The following is an 18,687-nucleotide window of genomic DNA, read 5'->3' on the forward strand; positions in this document are numbered from 1 at the left end:
GTGCAGCGCACCTCTTTTACTATTTTATAGTTGTTTGCCTTGTTACTGTCGATCTGAGGTTTACTTTCCCCATCCTGCACTGGGCTCAGAACAGCCTCCTGAGAGAGACACGAGACATGTGAAAACAGTTGTGCTCAATGTCCACTTTAAAACAGGTCTGATTTTAATATGAAACAATCTTATCCCATCTCAGTGAGTTATTAAAGTGTGTTCAAAGACTTCCAGCACTCACGGAGATGCTCTAAAAATAACAGTAAAAATAAAAATTTGTCACACACAAGTGCCTAAATGCAGTTCCCTGTGAAGTCAGACATTTTTTACTAATTAAGCTAACAGAACAGTTGGACTTTTTCATTAGCTGTGAAGAAAAAACAACAATCATCGAAACCATTTACAGTGCAGAAGAATTACTGATGGCCCATTTAACACAAACAGTAATTTCTGAGAGAGCTGAAAATGTCATATCCAATTCTAAAACGTTACTTTTAGATGTTGCTTCTAGATGCTTTACTTTTAAATACGAGCACAGCACCTCAGTGTTTGGCTCTTTGGCCATCTTGGCAGCAAGTTCTTCACCGGTGTAGACTACACTCTTCTCCACCCACAGCTCTGACTTCTCAACGGTCAGACGCAGCTGGTCCAGATCCGACTTGATCTGCTTGTAGTTCTCTACATCCTGCTCTGACACGAGCAGCTGCACCTAAGACACGCACGCGCACAATGAAGAGTCAGTCAGGGATATTCCTAAAATATGTATAACCAAAAGAAATTGCTATCTTCTAATAAGTCTCTGTGTACCACTTTGGAGTCAAACTGGCTCTGAGGCAGTTTTTTTTTCATCTGAGGAATCTCTTAGTGATGCATTTTAGAGCTGTTGGCTCTTTAGAGAACACTCCTCCTCCAAACTGATTACATCAACCAGTACTGAAAAAAATAATCACTTAACTCAGAAAGTGCAACTGCTTTGTTGTTACCTGTTTGAAGGCCTCCAGCACCTCAGATCTCTGACTGAAGTGTTTAAAGAGGAGCTGCAGAGACCCAGATACCAGTGGGGGGTAATCTTGCATGATGAGATAGATCAGAACCCTCAAAAATGTCCGGCCATCCTCACCGTCCAGCTCCACCGCGCTCCACTCAGAGCTGAAGTCAGAGCTGTGCATATTTAAATTTTAATTTGCTTTATCTGAATGTTTGAAAGCATATTAAAAAACACTGGCATACATTTCCTGTCCGTCTCTACTGTCAATCTAATAAAGGCATAAACGCCCCAACAAATCACGCGGAGTCAATAAATAGGCACATGTTCACCTACCTTTCTACAAACATGCTCTCTGCTTTTTGTACAATCTCATCTATGTCAGGTTCACAAGCTGAAGACAAAATTAAATTGAAGGAAAAGTTGCGTTGGGCGGCTTGCGTTATTTACCCCGGGTTATTTTATTAAATAACTTTTCTGCATTTGCATGGTAAGAGAGGAAAGTCTCACGTGTTATTGGAGGCATATCGGCCAAAGACATCGAGCTGTCAGTTAAGGCCCTGTCCCCAAACGCTTTCTTGTAGATCGACAGTAAGTATGTGATCCTGTAATCCAACCTCACACTCAAGATGAACTGTCAGAAAAAACCAAAGTTCACAAAAGAAGTATCAAGCACTGAAAAAAGAAAATGCAGCAGTGATGGTAAGCAGAACATATAGAAGTGCCACTGACTTGCAGGATCTCGATGATCTTTAGTTTTGTGTCCATCACCATCAAATCCTCATTTTCAGGCAGGAAGAGCACCTTCCCATAGCGTAGAGAAGGAGGAGAGTCAGGGAGGATGTGTGGCACACCTCGACTCATCACCATCTGAGTCATCATTTCACCAACACCGTGGATCGTTCGCAGGACATTGTTGCCTAAAGAAAATAAGATTTATACATGTCTCATTATGTGTTTGTGTCTGTGTCAAGCCTATTGAAGTTAGATTACGTTCATTAAAAGCTAGGAAAGTCAAGAGAAACAAAATGCTACTACACAGCTATGAAAAAGTATTTGCCTCTTCTTGATTTCTTAGTGTTTTCTGCATATTTGTCACATTTCACATCATAAAACCTTTTTTAAGCTATCCAAACCTACCTGCCCCATGAGAAAAAGTAATGAATAATAAATGAATTACTTTTTCACATATAGTCACATTAATGACAAATCATGAATCATGAATTAACTGTGATAAACTACATTTTTTTTGGCAGGTATCGCAAACACTTGATTGCAGCTCTTGTTGCAAAGAGTGGCAAAACCAGTTATTAGGCTTAGGTGGCAATTGCTTTTTCACACAGGGCAGGTGGGTTTGGATATCTTTTTCTCCCCTCAGTTAATTAAAATCATAATTTAAAAACTGCATTTTCTATTTAAACTGGTTATCTTTGTGTGATTTTACAAGTTGTTTAAAATATAAGGGCTGACAGATATTCTGAAAACCTATGAAAAAAGGAAAGGGGCAAAAACTTTTTCACAGCATCGTAGATGACCCAGATGTTTCTCCAGCTGAAGAAAAGTTAATATATAGTTAGTGTTTTCATGTCATTAAACCTCAACACCATTTGTATCTACCAGTCCGTTCACCAAACTTAAAAGTTTTAATTTTTGTTTAAATTCTATCTGCATTGCATGAGCAGATCTGTCTCTGTTCTCTGCAGAAAATCCTCATTAACCATCTCCACGTCTCATTAGTTATAAGTTCATATCTTGGTTTCATTGATCTCATTTTTATTTCCCTAAAAACCTCTAAAAAATAAACTAAGCAAAATGAATGATGAATTTTGTTCCTCTGCTTTCTCCGTCTACTTTAACAGTTGACTTCAAACCTTATGTTTTCATTCACAGCCACTCCTGCATACTCTTAACTATGGCAAGAACATTTTACATTTAGAAACTTGACTGATGCTTAGCTCTTGTCTGGCATTTCAGAGGACAAATCATTTAATTTATCAATATTATAGTTGATTTTTTTAAATTTAGATTAATAAAAAAAAAATCAAAGACACACATACAGTAATTTAAACACATAACTGCACTAACCGCCAGCCTCTGGGCCTTTGCTGAGCTTGTTCAAGGGGCTGGCCGGGTACTGGACAAAATCCAAGATGGACAGCAGAGTGCGCGTGAGGCGCAGCAACTCACTAAAGCTATAAAAACCAAAGTAAACCAGATTTCGAGCCAGGTTCACCACCTGAAAGAGAAATCAAACATGATCCATCATTAAAACAACCCAATAAAACCAGTAAATGAAAAAAAAAAAAAACCATGCCAAAGTTACCCATATAGAAAAGATATATATAAATCTTATAAAGTTTTTATCTGTCTTGTATGAAACTTGTATGAAAAGCATACAAGACTGAAAACACATATAAGATCCCTTGAAAAATTATATAATGAAACTTGTATGTTTTGTATACTTACTAAAAAAAAAATATGAAAGTAATGAGAAAGTGGCCACTTTCATGAGTAAATCATATATGTTTTTACTATTTCTTTTCCATATGGGTATATCTGAAGTTTTGTTTATCCTACCTCCAATGTGAGTTCATTCTTAGCTTTTTCCTCAAAAGGATGAGCCTGGTTTAGCACATCCTTAAGATATTCTTCCACAAACTCCATAGTTGGAGCAAACTTCTTCTTCATTTCCTCCGTTGAGCTGTCAGTTGACTCATACTCAAACCTGTTGAAGCCATTAAAATCTACATGTAGTCACTCACAAATTATACTTGTAAAGACATATAACCCAACACGTAGATGCTCACTCATTAATGTTGATCTTGGAGGGGATCTCGGTCCAGAGGCGGGCATAGCGCACAGGAACCACGGACTCCTGTGGGTCACGATCCACATGCATATGCAACATGAGGCGGCAAAAGGAGGCTCTGAGGTTGTAGGGCAGGCAGTCGTCATACATGCACCGCAGGAGCAGATCCACAGATAGCTGACTGGAGATCTGGTTGATGGCTAGGTACTGTCGGTCCAGACACATTTTAGCAAACAGGTTTAACTGGTATCTGTGGAGTAGAAGAAGAAATTGTCAGAAAAAGGGGAAAATGGTTTCTGTGCACGCATTTGTGGAACTGAATGTTAAAGAGACCTGTAGTAGGTAATGATCTCGGCATCACACTTGTGGCTGGCCTTAGCATCCTGGGCCATGTGGCGGATGGATTTGCCATGAGGCTCCTTGTTGCTGTCGATCCAATAGAGCCAAACCTCCTCCTCCTCCCCCTCTTCTTGTATCAGAGAGGACTCCAGGTTGCTGGTCTCTATGTTTGAGATTAGTCTTGGAAGGATAAAGGAGCGAGTGAGACATTAAGTAGTAGCTAGAAAAACTGCTCACTTTACACACTGACGTAGAGCTGCTGCTGCTGAAAATATACATTTCACAAGAGGTAGATGCTCTGGAGGAAACGGCAGTCTCGCACGCTGTGCAAAGGCATCACATATTGGAATTTTTTTTTTTTTAATGGTTCGGGACATTTTAAAATATAACAATCACCAGGTGTGACTCACTTGGTCTTGATGAGGATATCTGCATTGGAAGGATTCAGCATGAATTTACAGATAAGCTCTTGTGTGATGGGGATGGCCGTCTTGTTGGACACACAAAGATCAGACAAATAGTCCAGAAATCTGTGCAAAGCAGAGCAGACATGAAATGCCGAGGTTTGTTCAAATATATATTTACATTTAAGATTAACCAGTATATATAAAAATAGAAGAAATAAAAGATATCAAGTAAGTAAGCAGCAGCTGGAAGAAAGATTTGAACTAATTTAACACTTTTCCAGCATTTTTTCCCTCCATGTAATTGTTCCCTGGGGTTGTCTAATATTTGGGAGGTCTGCTTGACTGACCTGGGTTCTCTGTTGCGCCTCAGCAGGTTGACAAAGGTCTCAATCTCTCTGGCTGTAATGTGTTTTTCCAGCAGCTTGCGGTTGTTGTGCACCAGTGCAGTGATCGTGTCTTCAGCAAGAATCTCATACCCGATCTGAGACTGCATGATTGTGAATTTTTTGGCTATATATTCCTGCATGAGGAAACAAACATGCGTTTATCAGCACTCGTGATGCAGAAGGTGGTGGAATAAAAGTGTGTGTGTATATATGTGTGTGGGTGAGACTCACCAAAGGATTGGGGGTTTTGTTAGGTCATCTACAGACTATTGTTTTATTAAAATAAATAATAATAAATAAAAAACTGGATTTGCAATAAAAATTAAAGAAGGGAACGTTACATTTTGCTGTTTTGATCATCATAGCACAATTGTTGACTGAATGTTGCCATGCAGTTGCAATTTTTCTTTTTGAGACCTACTACCTCGATTGGGACCATTAACACATCAGTTGGGGTCCCCAATAGATTTTTTTCAGACCATCTGGCAGAATCTATACTGGTTTCAGTCAAAAGCCACCTCTATCCTTAGCTACCTCACATCTTATTGACACTGTTAATGATCCTGATGACAACTCAATGAAAACTCAATATCAGCTTGTATGGAAGCCAGGGAACAACTTTCCTGGCCTGAAAAAAAAAAAAAAAATCAACAAAGTGCCAGAGACTTTGTTGCTGAATGATTTTATGATTTTATTATTTTCCCCGCACTGGTTAGCTGATCAAACCCAAAAACAGCAGCTTATATACAGCATGACAACATACCTGGTTCTTGCGATAGTCCTGTTGGGAGTGGCGTAGGATCCTGTAGCACAGGCTGAACATATACTTGTAGTGAGCATAGCGCTGGTCTCCCAGTTCCTCCAACCTTAGCATTGGCCCGTCGCCACTATCTGTAAATGGAGCCTTCAGGATGCCAAATATCTAGACAAGCAAAAACCACAATGCACTGATAAAGAACTGAACACAAAATGTTTTTATTGTAATTTAGCTGTATCATTCGTTGCAGTAGACTTTTGCACCGGGGCCTTTTTTAATACTTAGTACCAATCAGCACCTGTGTTTACATATTCCTGACCTGGGCAAGGATGTTTTGTTCCCGCATGAGTTTCTGCCGCTCCCGGTTGGGCGTGGATGTGACCACAGACAGAACGTCCTCTCCGTTGTTGGGCACCACACACACAAAGTAAACCAGGTCCTCCAAAAGCTTAGTCACAAACCTGAAATATGCATGAATGAAATATTACATCAGAACATGAAGTGCGCACATCATCTGGTGTTACGTGTGTCGCGGTGCTTGCTTTTCTATACCTCCTCTCATTTTGAGTAATACTGGCGTTGAAACACTTCTTCACAGTGGACTCCAAGACTTTATTTGCATCATTAGCAAAGTCCAAGTCTCTGACCTCGGATAGGGGAACAGACACAATGGCGAACGCTTCTTTGTCCTCTTTAGTAGAACAGGTGCCAATCTATTGTGACAGCCAAAAAAATATGTTAAGTAATCTATCCAGGGTTAGTGCGAGTGTGTGAGTGTGGCTATATTCAGACCTTGAGCATAACTGGACGCTCCTCATCTGCATCAATGGGGACGTTGGTGCTGGTCACCCAGGTGTTGGTGCACAGGTGTCTAAGTCTTACATAGGAGTTTCTGAGGAAGGACAATTTATTCACAGCATGAATGTCAGTTAATTATTTATCTGTGGTAAAATAATTAAAAGTGATCCATCCAGTAAAGTCAATTAACCTACATCCATTCTTAAATTGTTATTTTTAGCAGCAGCAAGACTTTAGGATACTGAAAGTCACAAATTCCCATTACGAAGCTAAAATTTCTGTTTTTTAACAGCTATTCCAACTTTTACTCCAATGGTTTGTGATTGATTTTTTTTTACAAGTTGCAGACATTAACCTAGAATGTGTTCCACTTATTGTGAACTGGAATAACCTTTAATAACGCTGTTTTACTCCATCCCCCATGAGTCACTATAATTATTACTAACAACAAAATTTAAGTAATCTCAAGAAAAAGGGTCAGAAGTTAGAATTAGAAATGGAAGATTTCCTGACATGAGCTACTGTGAGCCTCCTGTGGAAGTTAAAGCTGTGACCTATTTTCTTTAGCGTTGCCTCGCGTGGGAATAACTGACCTGGGCACGAGACAGTCGGCACGCTGCAGAGTGGTGGCATCCAGCTCAAACAGAGATGAAATGTCATTCCCATGAGGAACAGAAACCAAGGTGAAAGCAATCCTTTCTGCTGCTTGATTCTTCTTCTTCGAGTACACAATATCGGTCTCATTCTGAAGCGTACACACGCACATACACACACACAAAAACAAAGGAAGTAAACATTTGTGTGTGCAGTTTAAAAGCTTATATGGCACAGGCAAGTTACTCGTCAGTCAGAGTCTGTTTCAACTATCATACTCAACACAGCACAGCAAGCGCAGAGTCGATGCTGGTTTAACTTGAGAAAAAAAGAATCTCTCTGCAGAGCTCGGCTACGCAAATGGGTCAATTAAAGAAAGTCGTACAGAGTGCAACTCATTAATACACAGGTTAACAGGGTTATTGTGCAAATTATCCTCCTGAACCATTGCATCAAAGTGCTTATTTTTGTTGCTCAAACGTCTAAAAGTCAAAAGAAAATTGACTGAAAAGTTTTAAACTTTTAGTGACTCAAATTGTTCAAGTTTTTTTGGTTTGCTTGTTTTTTGGGTTAATGCTAGTTCCAGCTACTCATGATTGCTTTTAAATACAGCATGTAATATTGCATACATACAGTGGAGTTGCACAGGAAAGAAAAACTGTTTTTTATGACATTATACACAAAGTAATTAACAGGCTAACAGGCTCTGGATGGGACTGGTAACTCTCAAGTGTATTGAGTGACTTCACGATGTTCTCCAAAAGTTGATTCTGTTCATCTGGACGTAGCGTTTTGTGGGAGAAACGTTTCGTCACTCATCCAAGTGACTTCTTCAGTCTCAGCTGACTGCAGGTTTCCCCAAATCTTATAAACAGTACATTTGCACAATGACTGAAACCAGCCCACTGAAGGAACAATGGGCTGGGAGGTCAGTTCCTTAATCTGAAGAAGTCACTTTCTCCCACAAAACGCTACGTCCGGATGAACTGAATCAACTTTTGGAGATTTACTTACCTGGATGACTGAGCATGCATCAAATCACAATGTTATTTTTATCCTGCTTTCCTGCACTTTCCTATTTTTTCTACACTTCACTACCATTCAAAGTCATTATCTTTTACTACTACTTCTTTCAGTTGCTCCTTTTTTAGGGGTCGCCACAGTGGATCATTTGCCTCCATATCACAACATCTCTAGCATCCTCCTCTGTTACACCAACCCTTTGCATGTCCTGCTTCACTACATCCATGAACCTCCTCTTTTCCTCTTGCCTGGCAGCTCCATATTCATCTCAGTGTCACCTCTGTAACCAGACTGCCCCTCCAAAATACTAATTTCTAATCCTCTTACTCCTGTTCATCACCAGAGGAAAAAATCTTAGCATTTTTAAGTCTACTACCTCATGCTCAGCCTCCTGTTTTTTTGTTAGTGTCACATCTCTAAGTCATACATCATAGCAGGTCTCACTATATGTTGTAAACCTTCCCTTTCACTATCCTTCTGTCACAAATCTCCCAGTACACTTATTTCCACCTTTTCACCCTCCCTCCGCACCCTCTTCTTCACCTCTCTTGTTCGCTGTCATTTCAGGAATTTAAACTAATCCACCTTCACTACTTCCACTCCTCAAATCTTTATCATTCCCTTATCTCCCCCCATCTCATTCACACCCATGTGTTTCATTCCTCTTCTCGCCAGTGCATTCCTCCACCTGCTTCCTACTCCGACTGCAGCTCACGTCCTCTGCAAACATAGTTCACTGGGAACTTAAACTAAACGAAAACCTAAAGTGCGAGTGCAAAAAGGTAGTCTGGTTTTGTGAAAATAGCGATGAGAAAAAACAAATCAATGACAGTAATTCAGATTATTTCAATAAAAAAAAATCTTCTTTTCTGTAGCTGCACTCAAAAAAACTTCGGATTACAAGATTAAACAGAAAGTTTGATTCAAGCGTTTCGTTGACTCTACAATTTTTCCACCCATGTAAAAACTTTTGATTGATCTGATAAACAGTTTAGCACTGAAGGCAGTAAAAAACTTTTTGTTGTTCTCCTCATGTGCAATCTAGCAAATCTACCAACATCCCAAGGCAATAATTCAAATTGTACTCGCATACACAATGGAAAAAAGATCCAGTACATCCAGCTGCACAGTAAATATTCAGCCACGCTGAAATAAAATTGTAAGTATGGAAAGTATTGGCTCTGCACTGACATACCTAGTGTCAAGTTGTTGTGTTTTTCCATGCATACACCTAAATAAGACCTAATGTTGATTAATTGAGTACAAATTACACCGAAAACACAAAGAGCAGGGACTTCTCCGTGTGTTGTGTCAGACACTGCAGTACTTAGGCTCCTAAAGAGCGCAGATACTGCAGATAATGGTGAGGGTTAATTTCTCCCACTGTTCTCTGCATGTCAATGGGAAGCTCCCCGGAGCTGCCTCCATGCCTCAGCTTCTCCATCCTCCCACTCTCCTCCTCCCCTCCTCCACCTCCCCCTCCGCTCTGCTAGTGACTCACCCCACCAGCTTAGCACAGCCGAGTGGAGCAGAGCAGACAGCACGTCTGCCTCCCCTCCATCCCCTCTCGCAGGGCACCCCCACACACCCAGACGTTATGTAAGGAGCCCCCTGTGTGTCTGAAATTCAGCATGTGCATGAGAAAGTGTGCGAGACTGAGAGAGTTGGTGTGCATGCTCCTTGCATTGCCAGAATACAAATGTGCAAGCTCGCTAAGAGCTGAAAGAAATGTCTAGATATAGATTTGGAGTTTGGCAGAGTTTGTGTGTGTGCGAGAGAGAAAGAGAGAAAGGAACTGGTGGTATTGCATAACCAAATAATGGGGAGACAGAGAAGTTTGAAGTTACAACGCATTTACCTTAAAAACACAGTTTGAAGTTTCTCTCGTGTTAATTAACTCGTCTTATTTCCGTTGAATTTAGAAAAAAGAACAAGAATTAAACGTGCTCTAAAATTCATTAATACTGACAGTGCCTTAGTATTAAGAATATATAAGCAAAATTAAAGTAAGCCACAGTCTGATGTCAAGGGGGTGTGATAATACATGTAAATCAGCTTGTTTACCTGATTCACATCTCCTTTGGTCTCCACAGTTTTGGGTATGAATTCAGGGTTTACCTGCAGAGAGAAGATGACCCGTCAGTGGCCTCAGATCTAGAAAGCTCTGATTACAGAGTCATTATCATCATCAACACCTAAAACAATCTATTCAACAGCAACGCACGGGTGATAGTGGGCATAACAATGGGAACACTGCCACCTACAGCACATCATCTAAAATCCTCTTCAGCTGTGCTCACTCAAAACTGAAAAGCAGGTGCACTCAGCTTGAACAATAAACACCATATGATTATTAATGTCAGCTGATTTTTAAAAGCAGGTAACATAAAAAAGAAAAAAAAAAACCTCAGCTGCCAGGTAATTTCCAGTCGCCAGGTGTTTGAAGCGGAAGAGACTGTTCCACTGTCCAGCTCCGCTCCGACAGGGGTCATAGTGCACAACCTGACATAAGGACACAAAATAAGAAGCTTTAGTTTTTTTTTAAATCAGAGATTAGCATGTTTTCAACATTATCACTCCAAAGAATGTATTTCAGTGTCCAGCAGTTGAGAGGAGCTTTAATTATCTTGCTCACAGCTTGTATGTGAATTAGAGTACTGCACATATATTTAGACATATATCTGCACATTTAAAAAAAAAAAAAAGACAGCTGGTGTAAAAGCATTGAGATTAATTCGCTGAATGTAACACTGTGCGGTTACATGACCTGGAAGATTATGAACTAAAAGTCACACTGGCATAAATGCCTTGATTTTAAAGCTTTTGGTACGGCAACATCATTTTGCACCGCAGTATCAGAATGAGTCAGAGTCAGCGTCATCTCTTACACACTGGCAAGAACACAAGAATATTCTGTTTTCCACAGACTGTTGCAACAACATGTCAGACACTGATACAGTAAGAGAAGTACATCCTGGCACAAACAGAGGGACAACAGGAACTTCAACTAACTGCAAGCTGATAAAGAGGAACATGCAGCACAACAGACGGGTTTATACAGAACTAAAGACGAGCACATGTCTTACATTAAGGGGAAATAATGTCATAAAGTCATGGTTGAATGATCTTTTTTCATGGCAATTTTAATATCTGCTTATCCAAATTGTGCTGAGCACAGTTTACAAGTCAGGATTTTACTCTGTTAAAGCCGTGCCTGGCAGTTACTTAGAAGGAGAAACTGCCCCCTGACCGCCAAGTTACCCCGGGGCTGAATTCACCAAACATACTACGGTCACATCTTCAGTCTGTTCTATGCTTTACCTCAATCTCCCACAGAGCCTTGGAGCTGGTAGCAGAGGTGGCAGACTGCCGCAGTGTGGTCCTGAGAAAAACGTATTGATGATCCTTGTACTCGTCACAGGTTAGAAACTTCTCCTGCTCAGCATGAAACAACCTCACAACGTCTCCCTGACAGAGGACAGCAAACAAAAACATGAGTGCTACATAGCAGAAAACTGCATGTTACACATTTTAAGACGCATATAATGAATGTGGTTCCATTAAAAATAATGGCTAACAAGAATATAAAGAAAGAGGGGAGGAGACGGGGGGGGGGAAAAAAAAAAAAGCATACTCCTTTTAGGACATCGTCCCTGTAGTCACTAAACTTCATGAACAAGGTGACTTTCCAGCTGGTGTTGCAGTTAACAGCATTGACCTAGGGCATGCACACAAGTAGAAGACAATCGGATAAATAAGAGTCATCTGCCGAAATCACTATGATGATATAGTAATAATGTGACATCCTCCTTTTAATACCCCGGTGCTGATGAAAAACAATCCAAGTGCACTAGTCTCACCTCTTTGCAGCCAAGGTTATCCAAAAGTTCAATGTTACTGGCGTGAAGCGGCTGTCCGGCGTTCACTGGCATCAGCACCACTTTGTCTCCAACCACCACCTTGAAACCAATAGAACAGTCAAATTACAAAAAGAGACCCTGTTTTGTCAGTTTCTTGCAGTTTTCCAATAGCTTAACAGGAAAGTAAGAATGCATCCATGCAAAGGGTTTTTCAAACATCCCCATTTTTTTTTCTGGTCAAGGGTGCAGCAGCAAAACAGGCTGGGCTTCACTTGAGAGAGTGGTCGAGCCGTTCACAGCAAACAGATTTATTCATACCATGGCCAGAGGATGTGAATGCAGCATTCAAAAGACACGAGGACTTAAAAGTGCACTTCCTTTTGCTTACTTAATACATGCTTTCTAGTCCATAAAATAGAAAGCTGTAACAGACTCTACATGGTCAACTGTTTCTCCTCTTAAGCATCCACACACAAGCACGCTGTGGTATCAGAAACAGGTGGCCTGTGCTGTTCTGGAGTATTTGACAATATTTCAGCAGTGGCAAACAGTAGATAAAAAGCAAACCAGCTGACTAGATTTTTAACCTCAACCTGACAGTCTACATGCATTTGAAATGGTGTTGCATCCATGCTTTTCCACAGTATTTTGTGTCAGACCTAACACATGTACACACATCATGCACAATCAGAAGCAATACCTTTAACCATAGGATGCTAAAGCCAAAGGAGAAGGACAAAATCAGAAATGTTACTTGAACAGGACAAACAATGAACTGACAGTCTAGACAGAGGGAATGTCAAGTTTTTGTACAGTACTTCATGTCTACAAAGAGATGATGCCAAGGAGAGAGAAACCTACATTGTCTCCTTCACTGCGGAGCTTCCAGAAGGGCTGAATATAGAACCAGGAGCCCTCATTTCCAGCCGGGTCCAAAGAAACCCGCATGGCATTCTTCTCGAGCAAAGCAGGGAGTCGCTTATTCACCGTCAGGTACTTATTACTCTTTATGTGCAGGAGCTGAGACAGAAAAATTAGGCAGTTTAGACACTGGGAGAGCAGTGGAGGAGGATGTATTCAGACCATTTATCTATCATTGTTAGGGGGGGGGGGGAATGAGTGTGAAGAAAAAAGTCCTGCTTTGAAAATGTTCCCAAGTAGCAGATTGTTACATGGAGAAACCTTTGGAATGCAAGCATGCTGATCCACACAGGTATGCACACAGGCGGACTACAGCTTTCTTGGCTGCTGCCTCAAAGCACATTGTGCGCTGTCTATCTTGCGTGCTGCACAATATCGTTTATTACTTAGTATCTACTGATATTTACTGCTAGCTAGTTTATTGTGATGGTGCCGTTTTTTTTTTATTATGTTGCTCTTTGTTGTTTGCTTTCTCTTCTGTTTTTTTTCTCCATACAGGTGACCCAGGTGTTTTTTTTTTTTGTTTGTTTTTTTTCTTTCTTCCCCCCCTTCTCACCGTCTCTTCTCCCCTTTGGTTTTCTTTCTCTCCCTCTCTTTCTTTCATTCTTTCTCCCTGTCCTATCCCCCAGTCATGTCTGTCCCGTTTGTAGCAACTGAAAATAAAATAAATTCATAATTATAATAAAGGTCAATCAAATGGACCAGGCAAGGATGAAAGAGAAAAAAAAAGAAAAAAAAGAAAAAAAAAGAAAATGTTCCCAAGTAAACGCAGGCAGGGATATGCAGCGAAATGGTCTCAAGGTTTGCATCATAGTTACACAGAGAAAATGATTCTTATGTTCAACCAGCAGGTGACTAAAACAACATAAACACAACATAAAAAGTGTATGTAAAAATTATTCATATAATTCAGAAGAAAACCCCCCCCCAGAAAATGCTAAAACCATGAAATATTTAACATTTTTGCTCAACAAATCTAAGTTATAATCTGAATAATCATCTGGCAAAATGTGTATACTGCAGGTGCAATTTCTGATGATGCTTCAGAGAACAGTGCTGCTTTAGGTCTGCCATCTCGTCTTTTTGTCCTCCACCCTGCACACCACGCTGATATTAGATTCAACTAAAGAAAAGTGGACAAATGATGTGTTTTTGAGAGCCTGCAAGTAACAAGGTGCCTTCATAGGTCTGTGTGTGTTAACAATAAGCAAAAACATTCCTCTGAAAATGCTCAGGTACAAGGACTGGACTGAATGAGCCATCCGCTCATTTGTAGGATACACGAGCTACTCCACTATGTTATTTAATTTGACTTCATTTGGAGACATTTCCTGAATTCACTGAACAAACGAGGTTCTAAATTAGCCCGTGCTTTGAATCAATACAGACAAATTGCTTATCCATAAGGCGAGTTAACTAAGGTAAGGGAACAATGGCTGGTACCTTTCACAACAGCAGTTAAATGTGTGGTTTCCCAATCCAACCACGCAGGCAAGAGTTCAGCAGTGAGTGAAATCAAATACCAGCATTGTTTTTTAGAAACCTGCCTGAGGTGTCAGGGGTTAGATGACAGTAACACAAGCTGGGTAAACAATAAAACAAAAGGTAGGCTCAGCACACAACAGAGTGTAACACCATAGTTTAAGAGATTATCTCTACCTGGATAACACTGCTGTACTTGACAACTTCTCCAAGAAGTTTCTTGTTCTCTGAATCGTTCTGCTTCTGCTCCAGTTCTGCTGCATGCTGCGTAACGAAGCAGACGATTGTTAAAAAGGTATTACATACACATCCTTCCTCATTCCACATTTTGTTTACAAACGGAAAGGTTGTCCACACAAGATCAACGACCAACCCTACGCTACCATTTTTTTAAAAAATATGCTGGATGGTCATAATAAACTGAAGTATGCTCTCTTAACCTCTCTGCTCTGCTTCGTGTGTCACTGGTCAAGCAGAGGAGACCCCCGCGGTGAATCAGAGAGCAACGGAAAGAAAATAGTTCAACTGACAGCAAAACACAGTAGAGGCTCTCACGCTGAGGTCTAAAAAAGAAAATTGTATTTTACAGTTAAATTAGCAAAGTGATGTTAACCTCAATAATGATGTTGGCTTACTCATAACACATTGCGTCTTATCCTCACGTTGACAAATAAAGCTTAATAATTTAACACTCGGAGTCCAGATATCTGTACTAGATGGAAAAACTGGATTGGTGCATCCCTGATTTAAACTGTAATTAGGCATAAATTCATGCATAATTGCTTCCTGATTGTCATTTGAGCTCATGTGCCCAACGGCGGTTCAGAGTACCCGGTCTTCTCGGCGTCCCTGGTTTGAGTTCTTGAAGGTACCCCTGCTGAGGGACTTCATTGCTTACATGGGCAACAACAGTGTGACCTAGAGGGCTGTGACTGGGAGGGGCGGCCTGTCCACTATAAACCCAATTAGTGTTTTCTGCTACAAACAGTCTGTCCACAGCAAACTCCATGTTCAAGAATAACAGGGTTTATAAGCGCACTTGGTACAAGGACATCCTAGGTCACACTCTGGTCAGGTTTTGTAATCATATCATTACATCTGTGGCCATGTTTCTTCTGTCTGTTCTCTGCTAATAGCCCCATTACAAGCAGAAAGAAAACAACTGCATACAAGTTAAAAAGTTCTGTAGAACTTTTAAGGCTTTGAAATGCTCATAAAATTAAAAATCCTCATACCTGTAACTTTTTAAAGAGTTCTCCTTGTGTGTTGTTGTTTCCTTGTTTCCCTTGTTTTGCCTTCCAGAACTGTTTCTGGGCCGAGTATCTGTTCATGGGACATACCTTGAAGAGGCAATCTGCAGAAGAGAAAAAAAGAAAAAGCAGTGAGGCTCACAGGACTCACCTGAGCCAGATAAAATGACACTCTAGCGTCTACATGTAGAGCTTGAAGCCTTGAAGTCATTTCAACACATCAGAGCTTATTTGTAACCCATAATGCAGTCTCAGAAAAGTCCAAGTTCACGTGTGTGTGCGCGCATGTGTGTGTGTATGACCAGAAACCAGTGTGACCAGTAAAATCCTACACACCTCTGAACTTTTTGGGTGGGTTGTTCAGGTCTCCAGCTTCAGGCTGGACAACACACCTATCATCGACAAGCCTGCAGAGAAGGACAAACATGAAATTGCATCAACATGATTACTATAGGTGTGTTATTACGGACTTAAACTCCTTTGGGAGCATTTTAATAAGCAGTAAACCACTCTATTATTGTGGTTTACATGCAAATATATAAGGCAGAATCTCAAACTACCTTATGTATTTGCATGTGAGCGTGATATACCATAAGGTATATCACGCTCACATGCAAATACATAAGGCAGAATCTCAAACTACAAATAATACCATGATTCGAATAGACAGTTTATAGCACTCCATGGGAAGAAAAGCTTCACTGTCTCTCTTCTCCATCACATCCATTTAATCCAAGGCAGTCCCAGTATGTGGATGTGTTTCTGGGTGGGGTTCATCCACGTTGGCAGTGCTTTGATCTCTGCTTTCCTGACCAACATAGGTAATGTGGTGTTGTGCTGAGATAAAAGAACTAGAATAAACTGACGTCAAAGTTTCTATGACTTTTACATGGGTCCGATTAAAACTGTGAAATAAATAGTGTCAGGATCATTTAAAATAAAGCTGTGAGACTGCACATTGATTTGGTCACGGAAGATCAGGCCTCTCTGTGAAGTCTTTTGTAGCTCATAAAGTGCACACTGAGCCACCTCCACCTGGGGAAACCATGTGGTTTCTGTTCAGAGTGGATGAGGGGGCTTTCAATAGGTGTCATCCAGTTAACTGTCTTGTTCCCCCATATCCTCGCCTTTTATTTGCCACACACTAGACATGTTTCACTGAAAGGGTTAAGGGACACAGCAGGTCAGCAAAACTCGCCTTTCTGACACATCTGACGAGCACAGAGTTAAAGCTATGAAGTTGATGATGGCTGATAACTAAGGAAACAGAACCCAGTTCAGATTGAAAAAAAAGTATTAAGGAAAGAACAATTATAAGAATGCACATTCATCAACAGCCATTTAAAGTTATCTGATGCCATGAAGTGTATTCATTATGTACTATGGTGTCCTAAACTGGTTTAAATTGGTCCAGAAGCAGATCTTTGGCAGGCAAAAGCAGTGATCCCTTTTATTAAAAGTGTCCTTCTGCACACATCGTCTTTAAACTGCAAAATTTGGGCAACCTTTGTTAGCAGCCAGCACAGAGAGAGCTGAGGCTGAAGGTGCTTGTAAAAACCTTAATGGCTAAGAGCCCATTCTGGAATCGGTGGGAAAAAAGCAAGCAGCGACAGAAAAAGAGCATCATTAAATAATGAAGGCTTATAACATTTCAGTGATTGTGGAGTTACAGGTTTTTCTTTTATGACTAAAATGCAACTTTAAGTTCCAGCTGTGAATTTCTTTGCCTCTTGTTGTGTACATAAGGAAGAAGACTCTGATATTTGATCTTACCAAACTACTGAACTAGTTACTTTATCTAAATCCGTATCCTGCCCATTGTTTGTTTTTTATATATAGTGCCTTAAAACTATAAAGTGAAATTCCATTTCTTGCTGGGCAAAGGCACCAGAACATTCTGCAGAAGCAAAACTGAGACATGTGGAGAAAAAGGCCCTTTTGAGGCAAGAAGAATTCATGTAAAGTAAGCCTGTAAGGGAAATTATCACACTACCAAAGATGGGTTTTTTGCAGTATTTGTAGCATGCATACAGCTTTCACTTTCCCCGAAGAGAAATGCTACCATTTTTTCTGCAGGCAATGACACCAGCTAATGAATTTCTAAAGACTCCATAATCATCCCATTCCATTTATCTCCTCTGCACCACATTTTGAGTTGCACAAGTGCATCCATTCATTCCGTCCGGTGGGGAGAAACATAATGCAATGCACAATTCCTCCAATTCATACAAAGCTGGCAGCTTTGCTAAAGAGAGCTGAGCCATTTCCCTTTTTAAGTCACGGCAGTCAATCAGTCAATCTACAGGCTGTGTATTGCTTCCTTCAACACTGTATCAAAGTTACATCTAAATGAGAAACAATAGAGCCCAACAGGAAGAATTATCACAAGGCTAACTGGCAACTGGCTAAAGAGAAGGGCTCTCTGGGAAAGCTCATAAATAAGGAGGGCCGCAGAGAGCTGGGCGTTAGTACAAACAGAAAGACTCTGACAGTGCCTGACACTCTGTAACCAAGTTAAACATGAACCAAAGATAAATCTAGCAGGCTGGACACAGGGGAGCTAATTATAGCTATTGCCTGTGTTTAGTCGACTGAGAAAATAACACAGACAAAAAAACGAAATAGAGAGCATGTAATGCAAAGCAGCAAGTCTATGTAACTGCTGTTAAATGTTTTAAAGAACAGCGACGGGCAACAGAACAATGACTCATCTGCAAGAAAAGTGGATGCATGTGAACAATTTCAACACAAATGCATGTTTCAACTTGCTGATACCACGGTACTCTAAATGAGTCACACACATACTGATTAAACAGACTCTTCCATTGAATTCACTTTTGGTAAAAAGGTATGAATGTGAAAATGTTTGGGTTTTTTGGTGTTGCATCTATGCATCAGTTTCTACTGTTAGTTGCAACAAACTGGACTGATTGTTACGACACATTAAAATATGGGAAATCTGCCAGTTAAACTGCAAGACTTAAAAGGTCAGGTTGGTGATGTCACTTGGAGGTTAGCCAGCTTTTGAGAGTTTGCAATGACAGGTGTGGAACTAACAGATTTGATGTTATTTTATGCAAACATG

General features: G+C 40.4%; 1 protein-coding gene across 1 annotated transcript in view; it reads right to left on the reverse strand.

The window, feature by feature from the left end:
• The window catches only part of itpr2 (inositol 1,4,5-trisphosphate receptor, type 2), a 59,801-nt gene that overhangs the window by 38,993 nt on the left and 2,121 nt on the right, over positions 1-18,687 (reverse strand). The window contains exons 2-27 of the mRNA XM_005943697.3: positions 15,939-16,009; positions 15,588-15,706; positions 14,530-14,616; positions 12,811-12,969; positions 11,950-12,048; positions 11,724-11,807; positions 11,411-11,557; positions 10,496-10,591; positions 10,154-10,207; positions 7,066-7,217; positions 6,467-6,566; positions 6,227-6,387; positions 5,994-6,135; positions 5,681-5,839; positions 4,879-5,051; positions 4,535-4,654; positions 4,119-4,304; positions 3,784-4,035; positions 3,554-3,701; positions 3,062-3,212; positions 1,709-1,896; positions 1,487-1,610; positions 1,313-1,370; positions 975-1,152; positions 533-700; positions 12-98 (exon numbers count right to left, since the gene is read on the reverse strand). Coding sequence (XP_005943759.1) covers positions 12-98; positions 533-700; positions 975-1,152; positions 1,313-1,370; positions 1,487-1,610; positions 1,709-1,896; positions 3,062-3,212; positions 3,554-3,701; positions 3,784-4,035; positions 4,119-4,304; positions 4,535-4,654; positions 4,879-5,051; positions 5,681-5,839; positions 5,994-6,135; positions 6,227-6,387; positions 6,467-6,566; positions 7,066-7,217; positions 10,154-10,207; positions 10,496-10,591; positions 11,411-11,557; positions 11,724-11,807; positions 11,950-12,048; positions 12,811-12,969; positions 14,530-14,616; positions 15,588-15,706; positions 15,939-16,009 — 3,463 coding nt within the window. The remainder of the gene's footprint in view (positions 1-11; positions 99-532; positions 701-974; positions 1,153-1,312; positions 1,371-1,486; positions 1,611-1,708; positions 1,897-3,061; positions 3,213-3,553; positions 3,702-3,783; positions 4,036-4,118; positions 4,305-4,534; positions 4,655-4,878; positions 5,052-5,680; positions 5,840-5,993; positions 6,136-6,226; positions 6,388-6,466; positions 6,567-7,065; positions 7,218-10,153; positions 10,208-10,495; positions 10,592-11,410; positions 11,558-11,723; positions 11,808-11,949; positions 12,049-12,810; positions 12,970-14,529; positions 14,617-15,587; positions 15,707-15,938; positions 16,010-18,687) is intronic.

The sequence above is a fragment of the Haplochromis burtoni genome, unplaced genomic scaffold (assembly GCF_018398535.1).
Source record: "Haplochromis burtoni strain Fernald_Lab_line unplaced genomic scaffold, NCSU_Asbu1 Contig_375, whole genome shotgun sequence".
Taxonomy (NCBI): Eukaryota; Metazoa; Chordata; class Actinopteri; order Cichliformes; family Cichlidae; genus Haplochromis; species Haplochromis burtoni.